The sequence below is a fragment of the Gambusia affinis genome, linkage group LG01 (genome assembly GCF_019740435.1).
Source record: "Gambusia affinis linkage group LG01, SWU_Gaff_1.0, whole genome shotgun sequence".
Taxonomy (NCBI): Eukaryota; Metazoa; Chordata; class Actinopteri; order Cyprinodontiformes; family Poeciliidae; genus Gambusia; species Gambusia affinis.
Genome location: NC_057868.1, coordinates 27,466,978 through 27,486,857, shown reverse-complemented (window position 1 = coordinate 27,486,857; position 19,880 = coordinate 27,466,978). Strand labels below are relative to the sequence as shown.

At 38.3% G+C, this 19,880-nt stretch overlaps 1 protein-coding gene across 3 annotated transcripts; it reads left to right on the top strand.

Moving 5' to 3' along the window:
* Positions 1 to 2,260: 2,260 nt before the first annotated feature.
* On the top strand, positions 2,261 to 17,186 carry wnt5a (wingless-type MMTV integration site family, member 5a). Of its 3 annotated transcripts, XM_044139815.1 has the most exons (6): positions 2,263 to 3,279; positions 3,612 to 3,868; positions 6,132 to 6,280; positions 7,655 to 7,902; positions 13,416 to 13,708; positions 15,320 to 17,186. In XM_044139815.1, the coding sequence occupies exons 3-6, from the start codon at positions 6,144 to 6,146 to the stop codon at positions 15,776 to 15,778; spliced, it is 1,137 nt and encodes a 378-aa protein (XP_043995750.1). In that variant the 5' UTR covers positions 2,263 to 3,279; positions 3,612 to 3,868; positions 6,132 to 6,143; the 3' UTR covers positions 15,779 to 17,186. The 3 variants fall into 3 exon arrangements, with proteins under 3 accessions (XP_043995839.1, XP_043995931.1, XP_043995750.1); XM_044139904.1 differs by lacking the exon at positions 3,612 to 3,868 and having other exon boundaries at positions 2,261 to 2,861; XM_044139996.1 differs by lacking the exon at positions 3,612 to 3,868 and having other exon boundaries at positions 2,261 to 3,279.
* Positions 17,187 to 19,880: the final 2,694 nt, after the last annotated feature.

Below are 19,880 nucleotides of genomic sequence, written 5' to 3'. Positions count from 1 at the left end.
CACCTTATTTTACATTTAGTACTGTAACATGTTGTCTGATCGCCACCTGAGCCACAATGTGCTACATTGTTTGAACATATCAAAGTTTAGACATATTTACAATATCCCACAAAAGTCTTATATAATGCACCATAGCATGGAATAAGGTAACTGAGACATAAATATTACAACAGTAACTGAAAGACATCACTGCATCATGCAGATGTCTGGCTAATCTGGAGACAAGCTATCACTTGCTTTCTGAACAATTTGGCAAATAATTATTGAGCAGCGCATGAAAAGCAACAAACATACATCAAAAAATGATAGAACTTGATGTATAATTCCACGACATTGCTATTTTATTTTTTACAAAAACACCAGCATGCCTGGCAAAATAGAAAAGAGTTTGACAGGTGCATGACTTAAAGACGTGTAAAAGTTTAGGTTGTGGACATTTACGCAATCATGTTGTCACAGCAGATTTTCTGTTTATATTTGTTGTACCCCCTCACCCCCCAAAAAAAAATGTTTTTTTAATGGATTTGTACAAAATGTGCATCATCTGTCACCATAATGAATGATTATGGTGTTATATCATACTTATCAGGTTTTCTTGTGGTTCTGCTGTTCTCAGTGCTTGATAGGTGCCTTCAGGTCAGGTGTATTGTTTGGCATTGTGTCTCGTCTTCCTTTTGACACTCCTCTATAGAATCTCTATGGGGTCAGGTGGGTTTGCTGGCCAATTAAGCACAATAACACCATTGTCTTTGAAACCAGTCTTTGGTCATTGGAGCAGGTGGAAAATGAAATCAACATCTTTATGATCCACCCCTACTCCTGCTTATCTAACACCATTTGATTCAAAATCAATTGAAAATACCCATCCTTCCACCTCCATCTCATTCAATTTGAATATTATTAAAAGTAGTTTTATTTCAGGAATTTAATTCAAGAAATCTAATTTATTGGCTATTGAAGGCCGGATGTTTGTTTCTAATAAAATTAGAATGTGGTATAGTGACAACAAAAATAGTAAATTAAAAAAATTGTAAAAAAGATTTATAATAAAGAAATGCTGTGGTATGACCTGCATCATGCAGAAGCTATGGGGCTATGGCTTATAGTCATTCAGATGACAGCTGACCTACCACTTATCCCTGAGACAAGCATTGGCACAACAGTCAAGAAAGCAACACCGCAGAAGATAAATAGTAAGAAATTAAGATGTTAATAGTGCGTTATGTCCAAACAAGGAACGGTTAGAGAAATAAAAACAGATGGTAGAAAAAATATACACAAGCAACAGCGATAACTGCAGCCTTGAGAAGCTTCTGAAACAAATCCAGTATATGCAGATAGAAAAGATTCACAAAGTGTGGACTATGAATGGACTAAGTGCAATAAGAAGCACTACGCTCAGACAAAGTTCTGACTAAATCATCTTTTCAAATGAAAGACAATGCTGCATTTAATTTGGGTGCCGGAGTCTGGAGGGGTAGAGGAGCGGCAGAAAATCTCAGCTGCCTGAAAACCAGTATGAAGATTCCACAGTCAGTGCTGATTTGGGCAGCTGTGAGATCTCTTGATGTTGGTCCACTGTGTTTTATCAAGTCCAAAGTCAGCACCACCAAGTCCATTCATCTAAACTTCACAGAGATTCTGCTGAGTATTGTCAAATCTAGACATAAAACCTAACAATGCAGACAAGCAGACTTAAGCACAAGGCTACTATTGAAACAATTTGGGCTACAAACCTGGCATTTCTCAGTTGACATTTTTTTTTCTATATAACACATTGAATTTTACAAGAAATTTTAATTTTGGATTTTCATAATCTGTAAACCATGTTCATAAAAAAATGACAGAAATAAATGCTTGACATATCAGTGTAATGAGTTTCATATTTCTTTTGTTATTTCCAGACATAAATTAATTTCAATTATACTCTTATTTATTCAGATCCACTTGTATATCACATAAAATAAAGTGTTGGTATACAGACAGACACCAACACTGTATGATATGTGTGCAACCCAGTAGAATACATCTCTTTACAGCAGGGCAATTTCAAAAACTTCACAGACACAAAACTATTATGAAGATAACTTTTTATATTAAACAGGAGAATCGTAAGGACAGAGACTCAGAAATAACCACGGTCATGATAATCTCCAATAAATGGAGATTAAATACTAAGAAATGAATGGACAATAATATACAATAAATGGAGGTTGTTGTATCTCATTTTTTCTCTTTCCATATGGGAATCCTTTTCGGGTGGAATTTACATCAGAGGTGCCTTCAGCGAGCACAGCCGATTCACAGACTTCCTGTGTGAAACTATTATCCACTTTGCCCCAACTGTCGGCGTCGGCCTGATTGAAAAATATCGACCTGGAAGCGTCTAGATCTCGGCAGCCTGTTTTCAGATAGAGTGCCATAAAAATAATAATTAGGCCTACCGCAAGGACCGAACAGCAGGCAGGCCTTCAGGTGATGAGATCGGCTTGTGTAAGCAGCGCACGGTGTGGATCTACTTGTCTTGATTGTGTTGGAGCGGTAACCTGATATACAGCCGGTGAAAATCTCCGACTCTGCCCTGGTATGGATGGGCTAATAGCCGCGGGTGCTTTATAAGTTTATTTTAGGTAATAGAGACGCTTGTTTTGTTACAGCCTTTTCCGCCTTCCCCCCTTCTCTCTCTCTGCCCACCCTCCCTGCTCAACTTTACCTTTGCTGAAATTCTTTGCTTCTTAAAATGCTAGTCGTTGGAAGAAAGCGATAGGTATAGATGTGAAGCGCATGCGCTTTGAAGAATTTATTTCTTTTTGTCGAGCGGCGCATCCGTGCAAGTACCGGAGAGGAGGCAACTTTAGCAGGTGAGAGAGAAGCGAAAAGGGGGAGAGAGAGCCGGGGAGAGGGAGGGCTAGTTTTCTGCACTTGAACGTAACCAGACGCACACATAGAGCGTGGGAGCACAAAGCACACGGAGCCAGCTAAAGACGCCGCTGTTTCACACGCTCTGTCCTCTTGGCACCGCGCGCACTCGCTCGCCAAGCCGCACCGTTTGGAAGATAAGGGAAAGTTGTCTCTCTTTCCTTGGAGCATACAGCCTGGATTCGACTTTTTTTTTTTAATTTTCCTTTTTACCCCAGCAACTTGTTCAGCGGTGGACTTAATTTTTTTCTCGCGTGCAATTTTTTGACTCAGGCTGAGGGAATTATCAGAGCACTGCAGAATGGAAGGTAAATTGACAAGTCGTGTGTGGCGAGGATCACCGTGTGGATCTTTCTGCAGGTAAAGAGCGCTATGACTTGAGCGGCTGAAGCGGCTGGATCCAATGTGCATGAAATGTTGTTTTTTTTTTCTTATTTTCGATTGTTTGTTGTTTTTTGGCTCTGATGTAGATGAGGTTTAATTAGTGAGTGGCTTCACTCCAGTTTAATTCAGACGTAAATCGACAAAGTAGGACGACATACTACGATCCTGCCAGTAGCACTTTGGCTTTATTTAGTAATTTCTGCCGCAGAATTTACGCACTGTAAAAGGAAGTCATTTCCTTTCACTGTTTTTTATATATAAAGATACATGCATTATTATTATTTTTATTTTTTTTTTCGTGCATTGAGCTGTTTTCACCAGACATCTAAGCTGCTATAAGCGCACGGAACGCTTTTAATAGATACACTAGTGGGGCGATCCTGCACACTAAAAACTCGAAAACAGAAGAACTCTCAGCCTCATCAAGCACTTTTCCAAGAGATCCGGATATAAAAGGCAAAGTTTGCCTTCAGTAACCTGAAATCCACCTGGCCAGATCTGGGATTATTTCATCAATAACGTCTGCAGAGAGTGGATTGCTACTTCTAAAGCGCTGTTCTCCCTGGTGAGTATATCTTGTCCCGCTTGACTCAATTTTTACACGAGCCGGTGTTTATGTTTTAATGGTCCTATTGGGATCAGTGGAAAGCATTTGCTTCCTGAATGTGAATGTGTATGTAAGTTCTTGACAGATGTAGTGTGTGAAACATGCTTTGAAAAAACCGACACACTTCAACCTGCTGAGACTGCTACCGGAGTGTAAAATAATGATAATAAAAACGAAATTGAGCAAATGTCATCCATAACCTATTTGTGACAACTCTACGTGAATGATGGCTTCAAGTGTTTTCTAAGCCTGAAATGTCACTTCGTGCTTTTTCCATAATCAAATCCTTGCACCTGGCTCCCTCTCCTGGTTTTTAAGAAGCATCAAGGAGAAACGTGTTCATTAATTTGTGTGTGTTGAAATGTGTGCTTTTAATTTTAACCCTAAACAGTACATTTGTGAAACTGTGATTGTCACCGAATGTTTGTTTTTTCATGGCTACCTTTCGTTTTCCGTAAAAACTCCCTGATGAGATGCAAGTTGTTATTGTAAGAACTTAGAATTAAATGTTTTTGTGAGAACGAAAATAAAAAAAGAAGCTTAAATTAACTTTCCAAGTTTTCCAAAAATATCGACAGAATTTCCGCCCCAGATAACTCTTCGGTTCCGATAAGGGTCCCTAATTTCTTCAGCAGTGATAATTGCCCGTTTTCTCAAAGTTAGTAGATAGGGACCCCCAAATAAATTTCTTCAGTTAGATACTTTTTGCTCCGACAAAAATTCCCAGCGCAATCATTAGTCATCTGACCAGCTCCTAGGAAACCTTTGCTCGGGTCAAATCGCTTCCAGGGGTCACTGGACGCATGGATTTACACACCTTACGATGGCGGGGCATAATACTAATAATTTCAGCTAACTGCAATGAAATATTTATTATTGTTCAAATAAAACATTACTACTTTTTTTTACTGTCTCAAACATTCATAAATGTTATGCTTTCCGTTCGTAAATGTAAAGTTTTAAAGGAAGTTATTTATAAGAGCTATCTACTTAATGTATTTTCAGACCGGCTTTGTTTAGGCCACGAAAAACTCCATAAACTAGTTTAAAATCTACGCAAGGCCTCTTGTTTATGAAAAATAACTGCTTTTTAAATTACGGTGAAAAGCAAAAAGAACAAGCTCGCAAATTATTATTATTATTATTACTATTACCGGGCTGCACGCAAAAACGTCCAAGCACATGCTGATGCATGTGTGAGTCATTTTACATGCGTGCCGGGGGAAGTTGGCATTTTTTTTTTAAGTTTTAGGTTGTCTTGTGGTTCTCCCCGAATCAACCCTGAAAAAAAATAAAAGGAGCGTGGCAAATCACAACTCTATCCCAAAATTCACACAGAACCTGAAGGCTGGCACGGCTGCTTGGTTTGGAAAATAAGGGGCAATTATTTAGACTCATTTTCTGCCTGCGTCAAACTGCGCCAATACCACGCACTCGTTCAACAATAGCGCTCGACCCCCCTTTTCCCCCCGTAAATGTGAGTTACGGCACACAAAACATGGCTCATGTTTGCCAGAAATTAAATTACCGAATAGAAATTGAGTTAAACCTTTCGCAGAATAACGACCTAAATATTCTTTAGTTTAGCAGCACTTCCTGCTCAAACAGTCCAAGAGCTGTTAAATATTTTTAATATAGAAATTTTAAAAGTTCCTAGAAATTTCTTGAAATTAAAACTATGATCTAAAAAAACAATATATTTTCACTTCTCAAAATCAACATAAAAAAAGCAAAAAACATCCCTCTTAATACAGTGATACAAATTGATGATAGATTTGATGACTGTTATACATAGAAACCCTAAATAATGTTATTTTGTAGTCTGAGGATGTTGGTTCTAGAAGTCTCATCTGAACAATTTGTACACTAAAATGCATCTCTATAAAATCTAACTTTAGGCCTTCCCTTGCTGCTTTCAGGAATGTGTCTGGTTTCATGACCATTGTTTCATCTCTGACTGCATGTCTTAACTTGTCAGCGTTGTTCATTCAATCATTTTTTTTTTATCAGTCTTTCTGATTCACAATCAGACTAAATGACTTTTCTGGCTCTGCAGTGCAAGCACTGATGACCTCTTGGCTCTCATCACTTTTGCATCTTTCCTGCACATAAGCAAATTTAGATAAAATTGTTACTTAACATGCACGTTTTTATTCTGAAACATGCAAAATAAGCATAACAAGCAAGAAGAACTAAACAAATTCACTCTGTTCTTTTGCAGATCTCTGGCAGTATGAACATGAGGCTAGGTTGTGTTTGTCGGCCAGTTTGCTGGCCCTGTGGCAGCTTGCTGGACTCCAGGCACTGTGTCTTTGCCCTCACACTCCTCACACTCCTCATGCAGGTGGTCGTGGAGGCCAACTCATGGTGGTATGTAGACATTTCTGCTTCTACGAGATTTCACTTTGTCTTAATTTGTCAGCGTTGTCCATTTGATAAATTTTTATTTGAATCTCAGACTTGTTTAAAAAGCTTAAAGGAGCAAAAAAAAAAAAAACACAATGGGAGAAATTTCTGTTTAAAAATTTGATATTTTTCTTTGCTGGCTTTGAAAGACAGCTTGAGTTTTCTATAACATTGAAATGTAATTTATTAAACAAGACTTTTTTTTTTTTTAATGTGGAAAAATAGAAACAGCCAGATCAAAGCAAATGGTTTGCACAATGGGAGCCCATTATGGAATTAATTTGTAGAAAAAAAAAGAAACTTAACTAATGGACCCAACTCGGCGAGCAGCACCATTAAAGTTCAAATACTGAGTCCGATTACAAACCTTGTTGAAGACTCTTTCATTACCAGGGATTTTTTACAGAGTTGACATGGAGGCAAAAAAAGTCTGTGTGTCTTTCTGTTTCCTTTTAGAGAGAACTCACAGGTGTGAATGATTTAAGGGTGGATGTTGACAGAGCATCAATCTGCATGTGTGTTTGAGTGCTGAGAAGCTGCAGTGATTTTTTTTCTTTCTTCCCCCTGCTATGTGCCTTAGTGTGTATGTATCAGTGTATTCATTCCCGTGTTCCCTCGCTGGTGAGTTTCCTCAGTTGATCAGGTTACACTGGGGGCTAATTGTGTCTCTCTGGGGTCTCGGAGATGGGCTGCTCTAATTGTCTTGTGGCCTGGAACCAGATGCTCACACTGGTGTTCCTCTTTCTGCTGCCTTACATTGGTTCTTGCTATATTCTTGCGTACAGTCATCTGCTTTTTTTCTTCTGACTACAGCACTTAATTTAAATATGGAACAATCAGTTCCATATTTGGCACCCAAAAATTGTGCAAACCTTGGAGGCTCATTATTTTAGACACAACAAGGGTTTGAGAATTATTTAGTTTAAGCTATTATGATGTCAATAATCTGCAAAATCTTTTTTTTTTCTTTCCTGTTAAGTAAAAGCTTTAAAACTAAGACTGAAGCAGCATTTTCTCAATGCATGATTGGGGATAGCCTTATAATTTTCCTAGATTCAAAACAAATACATCAGAGCATTTATCGCGATGTTGTTTTCAATTACATTCTGAATAGTTTTTGCTCTCATTACCCTCTAAATGTTTTTCTTGAGCTCGCATGAAGAGATTTTACTTGTGGCACTGATTAAATGCCTCTCATTGCAATGATTTACATACCTTTCTCAAAGCCAATCAAGTGAAATCAACTGCTGATCACGGCCTTGGCCTGTGAAACCGCCATACATCTGTTTCAGTGGCACATGAGTGAAAACACTGCACTGTGTGTCCCACCACCCCCAGGTCTTTGGCCATGAACCCTTTACTGATCCCAGAGGCCTACATCATCGGGGCCCAGCCTCTGTGCAGCCAGCTGGTGGGCCTGTCTCAGGGCCAGAAGAAACTGTGCCAGCTTTACCAGGACCACATGCAGTTCATTGGCGAAGGTGCCAAAATGGGGATTCGAGAATGCCAGTACCAATTCAGGCACCGGCGCTGGAACTGCAGCACGGTGGACAACGCCTCTGTTTTTGGACGCGTCATGCAAATAGGTAAGAAATTCTTCGATTGTTAAACAAAAAGGAAAGCACAGGAAACGTATGCATGAAGACAAATTGGGCAGATTTAGTTCCAGCTGTAGCTACTCACCAGAGTGATGTATATACGTACCTCACAGTGCCTTGCAAAAAAAAAAAAAAAAACGCATTCATACAATTAGAACTTTTCGGTATTTTGTCACATCCACAACTTTTATGTATTTTCTTGTGTTTTTATGTGATAAACTGAAAGAAACAGTACTATAATTATGAAGGTAACTGCATTTTATAACATTTTACTGTTAGAAATCACAAGTGCAGTGTTCTTCTTTTCCCAGCTCCCTTGAATACTTCATAGAAAATTTCGAGCTACAACTAAAGCCTTAAATATTTGGGGGTCTCTATCTACTAACTTTGATAAGTAGCTCAACCTTAGCAGATTGTGTTGAGACCCGTGAGTAACAATTTTAAAGTTCTGTCACCGTCTCAATTAGATTAAAGTCTGAACTTTGTCTAACATTCTGACACATGAATATTCTTTGATATGATGTACTAATAGAAAGGAAATTTCTGGCTTTGATTTTTTTTTTTCTTTCCCCTCACCATGATACTGCTGCCACCATAAAGATATGAGAGTTAGTTTTCTAACACGCACACATTGTTTTGGATTCAAGCAAAAAAGTTACAAATTTAAGTCATCTGACTTGAGCACATTCTCTATATATTTATAATGTCTCTGACATGGTGTGCACCAGATTAACATGACCTTATGTTGCCTTCTTTTAAACATACCTTTCTTACACTCACTCTTAAGCAAAGGACACATTTTTGGAGATTACGACTAATATTTGTCTCGTCAACAGATTCTCAATCCTGAGAACTATGTATTTTTGCACCTCCTCCAGAGTTAAAGTGCCGACAGAAATGTTACAACCTTTGGACATTTTGATAAACTCACTCTCCAGAACTTTTCTAGAACTTTATCCTTGCCCCCTCTGGAGTGTTCCTTTTATTTAGAGGACATGGCAAAGCAATTGTAGTTATATTGAAATTGCATTATACACAGGTGGACTATGTTCAGTGAAATATGTGACCTTTGATGGTATTTGGTTACACTGCATTTAAAGACGGAGCATTTGAGCAAAAAAATGGCGGAACACGAAAGTGGGCCACACTTGAAAGATTTCAATGATTTAAAAAAAAAAAAAAGCAGAAAACCATGGATAATTTTATTTCTACTTTTTTATTATTACACACCCTATTGTGTTTGTCTATTGAACAGGTTTTGAGGCTGTAGCGAGGCACAATGTGAAAATTTGAGTACGACAAGTGAAGTAGTGTGAAATAAGATTTCTCTTCTGTTTTTTTTTTTTTTTTTTATTATTATTCATGAACTGACCTCTTTTTAGTCTTTTAAATTATATATGCCTGTGTGTGAAATGCATGGGGCTGATGATTCTCAGCAGCTGAGTGAAGGGAATAGTTGGTGGGTGAGGTTGCTGGATAAATCACATGTGGCTTTGGCCCACAAAAGCAACCTCTGACATGGAGCAGGAGGGAGGGAGAGAATCTGCTTTCTCCCTGATGAATGGGAGATGGTCTAATACACACACACACACATGCATATATATATATATATATATATATATATATATATATATATATATATATATATATATATATATATATATATATATATATATATATATATATATATATATATATACAGTCTGAATGATTGCTTTCTGCCTGTACTTAAACATAATAGGAGTGCAGTGAGTGTATGTTCCAATATATCAACTTGTCAGAGATTACAGTGTCTGTATGTGCTTATAGATATATGAGGAGTGGAATCAAATGGTTTTTGCCAACTTAGTTTAGCTTTCTTTTGCTAAACGCAAACCCATTTGTGGATTAACTGCATTTGGTTTAGTTTCCTCACCAGTACTTAAATGCTCTCTAAGTGTAACTAACATAAAATATCAGTGTTGTGATCTCTGAAGACTTACAGCAGTCTTGACAGCTTTAGTCGCAAAATGCTATTGGATTGCATTTGGTATTGGTTTTGATCCCAGTCATTGCTTGCGGTGGGAGAATTTCTATAATTTATCTTGGGTGTGCATTTTTCAACGGCCCGAATGTTTTATACAAATTAGACAAGCGAAGGAAAAAACTGATTTTGCCACCCAACCACAAAATGCTTTTTGTCCATCGCCAAGTTGTTAATTTTTGCCCCAAAACAAAATTTGATGCATTCTTTTAGAAAAGCACACAAGTTGGACTATAAACTACAGCAAACCAAAAGCAGTAGGACAGATTAAATCAATAAAAAATAGTAGTGATGGAAATGTGAAATAAAACTCCAAATTACAGCAAGAAAAAAAAAAAAAAAACAACAAAAAAAATATATGAGCCATAGTAAAGTGTCGGATCTCAAAAGTAACCAGCCCTGGTTTTGAGTTTGCTTTGTGAAATCTTTACGATGTTATCAGACCAGGGCGTTCTAGCAGAGTGTGGTGTTTTAAGATTGCATTAAGTGACCTGTGACCACTTCTTTTACTGGCTTGTAAACAATAACTTCAGTTTCAAAGCATTAAAAAAAACACAATAAAAAAAAGCACATTCTAACTAATTAAAGTAAAGTAATTAGACTTAAAAATATTTTTCATAAACATATTCTTGCAAGGCCTGCATCCTGAATACATCTGCTATTAAGGATGCAGCCCTGCGTGTCCAATGGCAAACTATGGATTCGTTCACATCGAGCATATGTGCAACAGCTATCAATCTGTACCGCCAGATTGATAGCCTTCAGCTTAAAAGCGGCATCATACAAACTTCTCCGTGTGCTTTCCATGATGAAGGGGTATGAGATTGAAAATATTTCTCTGTCGTGCCTGCTGTCAGTTTGTTCTAAATTAAAATCAGCACTTTCTTCTGTGATTTCCAATTTTGACTTCCACTGATTCACTACCTGCTAAGGAACCCCGTGGCAGTTGAAGAAAAATCCACAGAAAAGCCGCACTGGGCTATAAGTCGCATGTTTCAAGGCGTGGGAAAAATGTAGCGGCTTGTAGTCCAAAAAATACAGTATTTAAAGTTGGTTGGATTTTTGATTTAATTACGTTTTAGGAGGTGTCCTGTAAAATGCAACTGTGTTGTGTTTTGTAGATCCAAATTTAACATGAGGTTGTTCAGGCCACTCTATGCTCACTGGTTTTAAGTGGCTGGGTTGACATTGATCAAAAATATTATCAACAGCAATGTGTTGCTGCGGAAGTGCATCATGTAATCCCAAATCAGGAGGTTATTTTATTTTATTATTTTTTTTAAAGATGCAGAATCTAAAGTCTTCCTATATAAACGCATCTTTGATTTCAGTCTTTGAAAAGTAGCTCATTTTAACACGTAAACCAACTGATCAACTGTTGAATTAGTGTCTCTAGATGCAATGTTGAGGGTTAATCTTCTATTGGGAATAAAACCAGAATTTCTTCCATTTGCATTCAATTAGTGGAGTACTTCTGACCTTCCACAGGTGAGTCCTAAACGAAACTTTACACACTGCCAGTCTTCCAGCTCTCATCCTCCACAGCATTGACTTGGTCTTGGTCCACTGTGAGCTGGATAAACATGTCCTCCACTTTACAGTTGTCTGTGGGAAAGCTTTAAAACTGAGCATCAGAGTGAGACTGTGTTCAGATTTCCTCTTTTTGGTGGCTTTGCTTGCTCAAGGTTATGGTGCATGAGCAGCTCAGAAGATTAGAGTGCATCTGTCCACAGTTCCACTATTAGGCCAATATCCTGAGGCTGGATTAAAAGTTGTTCACAACTAATTAATCCCCCAGGAACTCTGATCTTATCTGCCTCAAAGCATTCTTTGAGACTTGACAAAGGAGTTATTCAGTGTGGTTGTTTCCCATCATTTATATTTGTGTATTTTTCTTGCTCTATAATTTTTTTTTTCTTGACCCATCTCCTTTTTCCTCCCATCTGTTGTTGTCATTACCGCTCAGTCCCTATAGATTTTGTCCAGTAAGTATATGAACCGTGCTTTTTTATTGTTTAGCAGCTCTTGTCTTCTCATTCCACCAACCAGCTTTTTAGTTTTTATTTTTTCATCTTGTTCCTTTTGAGCTGCTATTTTATCTTGGTTTTCCGTACTTGTCTGTGGCTTTGTTGGAGTGACAATGTATACAGTCCATGCACATTTCTGTACCTACCTCTTGTCTGTATAGAGGAAATGTTGAGGGCAGAAAACGTGGACTTTGATGAACTGTGCCTCCATGATCAGTCACTCACGAAAGACAAAGCAAAAGAGTCGCTGTCACTTTTAATTTTGCTCAAATGTGAGTGGCTTGTGAAGAGGGATCTCTGTCACTTGAGGGCGCTGTGTTCTCTCTGGCTGCATCCCAATAACAGCAAAGCAGATTACACTGTTCAACATGCTGTCGGATGACGAGCCTGCACTACTTGGCTGGAGGGCTTTGTAATCTTAAGTGTATAGTGAATGCTGTCAGATGACATCACATCTCACAACATCACACACACTCTGAAATCAGAACGGCACTGAGATGCCTCTAGTATTGAATAGACATCAATGCTTAAACTCCAAAAATGGAGACGGGGCCTCGCATAGTATTCCCACCGCTTGAACTTCTCAATATTTTTGTAACATTTCAACCATAAATTTAAACAATTTTCTTGGGATTTTTTAGATTAAACAAAACGAAGTAACACATAGCTGTGAAGTGGAAGGGAAATTACTTGCTTAATATCTTGTAGAACCAGCTTTCACTGCATATGCAGCGACAAGTCGCTAGTGTCAAGAGCACCTTCTGTGTCCTTTTATGGTTTGTTGCAACTTGCAAATTGGACTTCTAATGACATTATGGCAACATGGCTTTCTTTTTCCTTCTTATTAGGTTTGGAATCCACACCTAATAGTTTTTTGTGTTCATAGATACGTCTACCTGTGTTGTGGATCTTTGTAGCTTCTCTCATGTTACCATGGACCTCTTTGTGCATTCTCAAATTCAGTTCAGTACATTCAGTTCAAGTGGATAGCCAGGTTTGCAGTTGTGCGGTACTCTTTCCATTTCTGGACGATCAAACAGTTCTCCATACAATGTGCAATGCTTGTAATCATATTTTACTACCAAACCTGCTTTGCGTGCCAGTTTGCTTGTTAATGTGCACACAAGGAGGCTCTATTTACTAAATGGGAAACTTCTGAGGTAGTTGGTTATGCTGAAGTATTTTTAGTGTTAGAGTAAAAGGGAACTGAATACACATACACACCAAACTTTTTACGTCCTTAGTTGAAAAAGAAAAATCAATGACGTGCTACTTTGTGTTGAGATATCACTCCTATACATCATGTTCTTGGGTTGTGACGAAGCATAAAGAAGTTCAGTATGAATATTTACAAGGCAATATTATTCAGCCTACAGAGTAGCATTTAGATTTTTCTGTTCCAGCCTCAGTATGTCAAATGTGATATGATGCTTATGTCTGTGTATCTACAGGCAGTCGGGAAACGGCGTTCACCTATGCCATCAGCGCAGCAGGCGTGGTGAACACAGTGAGCCGCGCCTGCAGAGAGGGCGAGCTCAACAGCTGCGGGTGCAGTCGGGCCGCTCGTCCCAAAGATCTACAGAGAGACTGGCTGTGGGGCGGATGTGGAGACAACCTCAACTATGGCTACAGGTTCTCCAGGGAGTTTGTGGATGCACGCGAAAGGGAGAAGAGCTATCCAAAAGGCTCGTACGATAGCGCAAGACTGCAGATGAACCTTCACAATAATGAGGCAGGAAGGAGGGTAAGGAATCACCTTTTACATTAGCCGATAAGAAACAAGTGTAAAAGTTCTCAAACAGGAAAGCAGGCTTTTAGAAGTGAGACAATCCAGGTCCATAAAACAGATTCTGTATGATCATCTGTTTAACAGCTCTGTCTGTCCACTCCCTCTGCAGCTTTGATGTGTATGGGAAGAGGGAGTCGTTGGAAACAGCTCTGGGGTTTTTCCTTTCCAAACATCTTGAATCAACCTCAGAGAAAGCATCTTGCTAGATCTCTTTGGCCAAACTGTTCCCTTTCAAGTTAAACAGTGGAGTGGACATTTTATGTTGTGCACCTTTGGAGACTAAAACAAAATAATGATGCCCTCAGAAGAAAAGTGATCCCTTATGACAACAGCAGCATCTTTGATTGCTGGAGAGACAAGTTACAGTGCAACCCTTTGGGGATGTAGAGTGCCTTACAAAAATATTCATACTTCTTAAATGTTTTGCTTTTTATGTCAAATTACAATCGTTGGGCCTAATGTGATAAATGCAAAAACCAGTACTAGTATCGCATGTAATAGCCATGAGACCTAGAGGACAAAGGTTGTGTTTTTTTGTTTTTTTTTCTTCCCCATACTCCCCCTCTCCCTTTCAAACACACTCGCACACCTCCTCTCCCCCTTTCAAACACACAAACCCACTAAAAAAGAAAAAAGGACTGAAAAGCATTCACATTCGCCACCTGCGGAGCGCTTTGTGGAACCACATTGTTTTGCTGGGAGGGAAACTCTGATCTCTGAGCAGCTTACCTGTCCTGATGCCTGTCCTTGGGGTGTTTGCAGTTGTGCCATACTCAATATTTGGATAGTACATCAAGATGTTCATAACTTAGGATATTATTTTATAACCAACCGTACCAATGTCTATATAACTCCCACAGTCCTAGCAGCCCTGTGTGTAGTCCCTGCAGGGTCACACTGACTCTTTGTATGCGCTTTAATAAGGTTTTTGTTTTTCTCATGGTTATGGGAACTAATGAGCTGAGGGGACACCCCATCAGCCTGTCAGTTGTCCAATCATGACATCTGCCTTGCTCTTCCTGAGTGTTGAGCTAGAGAGTTAAAATGGGTCAGTCTTGAAATGGGAAAACCCAAGTCTCAATGAGATTAGCCAAAGTTGAAATAAAAACAAAGTTTAAAGTTCTACACAGCTTCATCCCTGTCTAATGTTTCCCTTGGTCTTAATAATGTTGTGTTTTTGCTCTCATTTTCCTTAAGAAATCACATAGACTATCACACTGCAGCTGCATTTGTTCTGATTTATACTAATTAGCTAAATTTTGAAGGTTGTTGGTTGCAATGGATTTTATTTGAGTATCAGAATAAAGAGAGCTTATGCATGTCAGAAATTACAAAATCTTTTTTACTTGCATTTCACTAAAAGGCACGAAAGAAATCTTTAAAAAAATACAAAATTTTGTAGTTTCAACCACAAAATTGCAACCAGAACATTTCCAAGCAGTATGCAGTTTTCCAATACACTGAATTTGTTTTCTGCAGGGCCAGCAGCAGGCGTTTTCAAATGGGAATTACCACTTTTAGCCACTTGTTCATTATTATTATTATCTTTTTTTTTTTCTCTTCAAGGCGGTGTCGAACCTTGCCGATGTGTCGTGCAAGTGCCATGGTGTGTCTGGATCCTGCAGCTTAAAGACCTGCTGGTTGCAGCTGGCCGACTTCCGTAAGGTGGGCGACGCTCTGAAGGAGAAGTATGACAGCGCAGCAGTCATGAAGCTTAACTCGCGCGGCAAACTGGTGCCAATGCACAGCAATTTCAACGCTCCGACAAGCAACGATCTGGTGCATATCGACCAGAGTCCAGACTACTGCTTAAAGAACCAAAGCACTGGCTCCATAGGCACCGTGGGGCGCCTTTGCAACAAGACGTCAGAGGGCATGGATGGATGCGAGCTGATGTGCTGCGGCCGAGGTTACGACCAGTTCAAGGCACACCTTGTGGAACGATGCAACTGCAAGTTCCACTGGTGCTGCTATGTGAAGTGCAGGGTGTGCACCAAAGTTGTAGACCAATTCGTCTGCAAGTGATGAAAGACCCGTTGCCTTGCGGATGATGGTTGTACATCTGTATGAATTCATGAGCTGTGGAACACAGGATGGAAGAAAGAAACTATATAAATTATATTTATAGAGTTAAACAATTATGTCCTTTTGCAAAAAAAAAAAAAAAGACCCTCTTAAAAACAAAACAAAAAACTTTTCCTTTTTAGAAACCAAGAGTATTGTTAAATATTTATTTCCAGATTGCTATGTTTTTATTCTGGCCGAGTCAATATCAGCTACTTTTTTAAAAGTTTTTTTTAGTCTGAGTTCTCTAAAACTCTCAATCTCTTCATCCCTTCCTCCCTAGAGCATTTTTTTTCACTAGAAAACTTAATTCCTCTTTGCAAGTGGCTCACACTAATGGATGTGGTCTGTAAAGAAAGCTTGTGCCTTCCACTTTCTAACAAAAGTGGTGTTTGATGTTGTCTGATAATTGGTTTAGAAATTCACCAATTCATGAACTGGTCATGAATTGGCGGGTTAAGGTGCTTGTGTGCCATGTGTGGCTCTTCACAGGGCCAGTTCCAAGATATCACAATCCTTTACTTCTCACTTCTATACACAGAGGAATAATTGAGATGTTTGCTTTCTGTGAATCCTTGCATTATGAGGGGGAGCTTCAGTGAAACGGCTATTTTTAATTTTTAATTTTTTTTATGTGGGGACACTGGGCCTTTTATTAAGCTGTCCCAGAAGCCTTAACTTTCCCCAGGTGCTGCAAATGGCCCTTTGTTCATTATGCACTTTGACGCAGAGACTTTAACCTGTCTGTATGTGTCTCTTCAACTGTTATCCATATAGCCATATCATAGTCTCCTTTTTTCAATATTAATTCAGATTATCCATTTAACATTATTTTACAGTACTTATCATGGTTCATATGTATGGGCAATGTCATGGTGAACAATGGTGAAATATTAAGTGCTCTCTGTAAATAGTATAGCATAGTCTATCCAGCCAATCAATAAACTGTATTTATTTTTTTAACCCAATCTTTCTTTAAGCCTAAAGAAAGAAAAATATTGTTTCTATAAACTGATGATTAAGGTTAATTTTAAGGTCACTTTTCCAAATTGTTGTTTCTCACTGACACATGGCGCTTCACTGTTTTTATAAAGGGAAATGCACCTTATTGTTCAGAAACAAAACCTTTCACTCACGTTTGGCTTTACAGCTACACCATTTTTTTGTTCCACAGATGTTCCACCATGCTATGGTCCCTGTAAGGACTTTTATTAGGTGTATTCCAACAACCCAACAATGTGTATTTATAAGCTTCTTTTAATGAATTTGAGGTTTGTTGAACTTAATGTATTATAGTTGCTATTTTGTTACTTTTTACAAATTGGCTCAATGCTCTTCTTTCTTTCAATAAATATGAAATGTAAAACAAGCAGAGATGTATTTAATCCAATTTTTTTTTTAAAGTTGTCTCTGCCTTTTCGGTTTTCAGTTTGGAGCATTTTCTTCCTTCTATTAAACACATTTATTTATCAATCAATCAATCAAATTTCAGCACATTTCAGCAGCAAGGTACTTCGAATCAACTCTACATCATAACAAACAGTGCAACACAGAATCAACAATTAAAACATTACATTAAGTCAAGTGGCATCGTTGAATTTGTAATTGGTTACGTTTCAAATTCAACTCTAAACAGGTGGGTTTTTAGTCTAGATTTAAAGGCACTCAGTGTTTCAGCTGTTTTACAGTTTTCTGGAAGTTTGTTCCAAATTTGTGGTGCACAGAAGCTGAATGCTGCATCTCCTCGTTTGTTTCTGTTTCTGTTTCTGGTTCTGGGGATGCAGAGCAGACCAGAACCAGAAGACCCGAGGGGTCTGGAAGGTTGATACAACAACAGCAGGCGTTTAATGTGTTGTTATCTGATTAATGTCTGGATAATGTCTCATTTGTCCGGGTGTGGCAGTGTGATTGACTGGTGAACTATCTTGGCTGTACTCTTTATCTCTGATCCACTGCCACTGGAGATAAAAAATTCCTAACCACCACCCTGACCTGACATTGATTACAAAGCTGGCGCAACACAAAAATTCCAATAAACGTAAAGTTTAGGCTCTGTATTATCTCTAACAAATCTGATATCATCCCTAGTATCATCACAATAGATTTTAATCACTTGACCCCTTTGTGATCCAAGATGCAATTTTTGTGGAATAAGTTATCTTTTTAAGTAGACTATTGGCTCCTATAAAAATGTGAAATGGTCTTTAAATTTTTTTAAAGGACTAGAGGATTCAAAATTGTTTACTTCTGTAGCGAGTCTCAAAATAATACCAATTTGAACAGGCTTCCCAGCAAATCATTGACTTACTCCAAGACATTACTTCACATAGCCCGGTACTTGTCATTACCCTTTGACTGATTTGTTGTAAGTTGGTCTTACTTAAATGTGCTTAACTATTGCTAATAAAAAGTTTTTGTTTTTCTCTCAAATCTGAAACGATGCTGAAGTTTCTCTGCTGTGAGTTAAGATTCTCTTAACTCACAACATCATTTTGTGACAGACAATAAAGCTCACCGTGAATGATAGTTGTTTTAGGTGTGGAGCACACAAAGACAAGAAGATTTTTTCCTTGAGAGCTCTTGGAAGATGGCCTGAAGATTAGATGTCTCCTAAGGGATGGTAGAGATTGTGTTATAAGTGCTCCTCAACAATCCAGTGACAGTGGATTGGTTAATGGGATGATTAATCACACTGTGTCAGGAGAGTAAGAAGAGGGGGATTTTCCATAGAGGAAAATTGGGATGTCTGGACAATTGGGCCTTGTCAGAGGCAGCTGGTGATGTACAGCCGCAGAAAGCATGAGAGAAGATCGGGCCCCAAGCAAGAGAGGGGGGCAATGAGCTGAAGGTAGAAAGTGCTTTAAGTGAAAATTGGAGCTTATAGATTACGATTTCAGTATAAACACTTCTGACATTGACTAATATTTACACATGTAAAGTGATACAGACTTCAGGAGCACATCCCATATGTGAACCTTTCAGTTGGTTCTGTGTTCGACTTTAGAGATGTATTTGCACCGCTTTCTGTGAACCTCGTAAAACGTTTTGGTTCTGATCGGCTCCAAAACTAAAAAAGCAAAAATGAAGGCGACTGAAGGAATAAATTGATTTTTTTTAAAAGCAGCGGAACTAGCACAACAAGGGATCTTTGATACTTTAACCTTCTGTCAATTGTTGAGTTTTAGCTATGAAATCATCATGCTATATTTTCGAATTGCCTTTCTTCATGAATGCTTGGTCATGCTGGCTAGGGGACCTCAAGAGTGACTTAATACCAGCAACCCACTACTGTTGCTGCATAGTTATAAGTTATACAGCATAGTTTCTGAGTCAGAAACTCAGGTGCATAGCTGGTTGATACAACAGGCGGGGAAAGAGGGGTTGAAAACCACAAGTATGATGGAAGACATATAAGAGGCAGTGATACTTTCAAATAATATGCTTAGATGTTTGATTTTGACGGTCCTTTCTCAACCAAACCCCTTTTCTGTAAGTTTGATACCTGATGTGGGCAACTGTATTAATATTTATACATCTGTCCTCCATATGACATTCTTTTGGCTATGTTCAGATAGTAATGAGGTATGATTTAGAGTGCACCGTCTAGCCTCAAATATAGTCCTCAAAAGTTTGCATAAGACATTTATGTATTGCACTTTATGTACATTTTCTGTATTGGCACAAATATTATTTAAAGAAATCCAAGTCACACATGCCTTATTTAATAAGGAAAATTGGACACCGTCTACATTTAGGGCAAAAATGCAAATAATATTGAATCAGAAGTAGGGCAAAATCAGAAGTAGTGGTTTCACACCTACATTTAATGTAGAAGAGACATGACTTTTCCAAATTTAAATATAACGATCCACCCATTAAAGATGCTTGTACCACAGTTATCTAATCTTAATCAACATAACTAGTTATTGTTTGATTATTGCACAAATTAAGCTTGTTTCACAATTAGTACTATCTGAATTCATGTTCATTACTTTATTCTCAAAAAACACACCAGATGGTCATACTCTACAAGAATAAAAAGAAACTTGAGGTAATTAAAACA

Coding starts and splice junctions, on each gene's coding strand:
- wnt5a (XM_044139904.1), top strand. CDS start 6,144: ATGAACATGAGGCTAGGTTGTGTTTGTCGGCCAGTTTGCTGGCCCTGT. Junction 6,281..7,654: donor GTGGAGGCCAACTCATGGTG/GTATGTAGACAT, acceptor CACCACCCCCAG/GTCTTTGGCCATGAACCCTT. Junction 7,903..13,415: donor TGGACGCGTCATGCAAATAG/GTAAGAAATTCT, acceptor GTGTATCTACAG/GCAGTCGGGAAACGGCGTTC.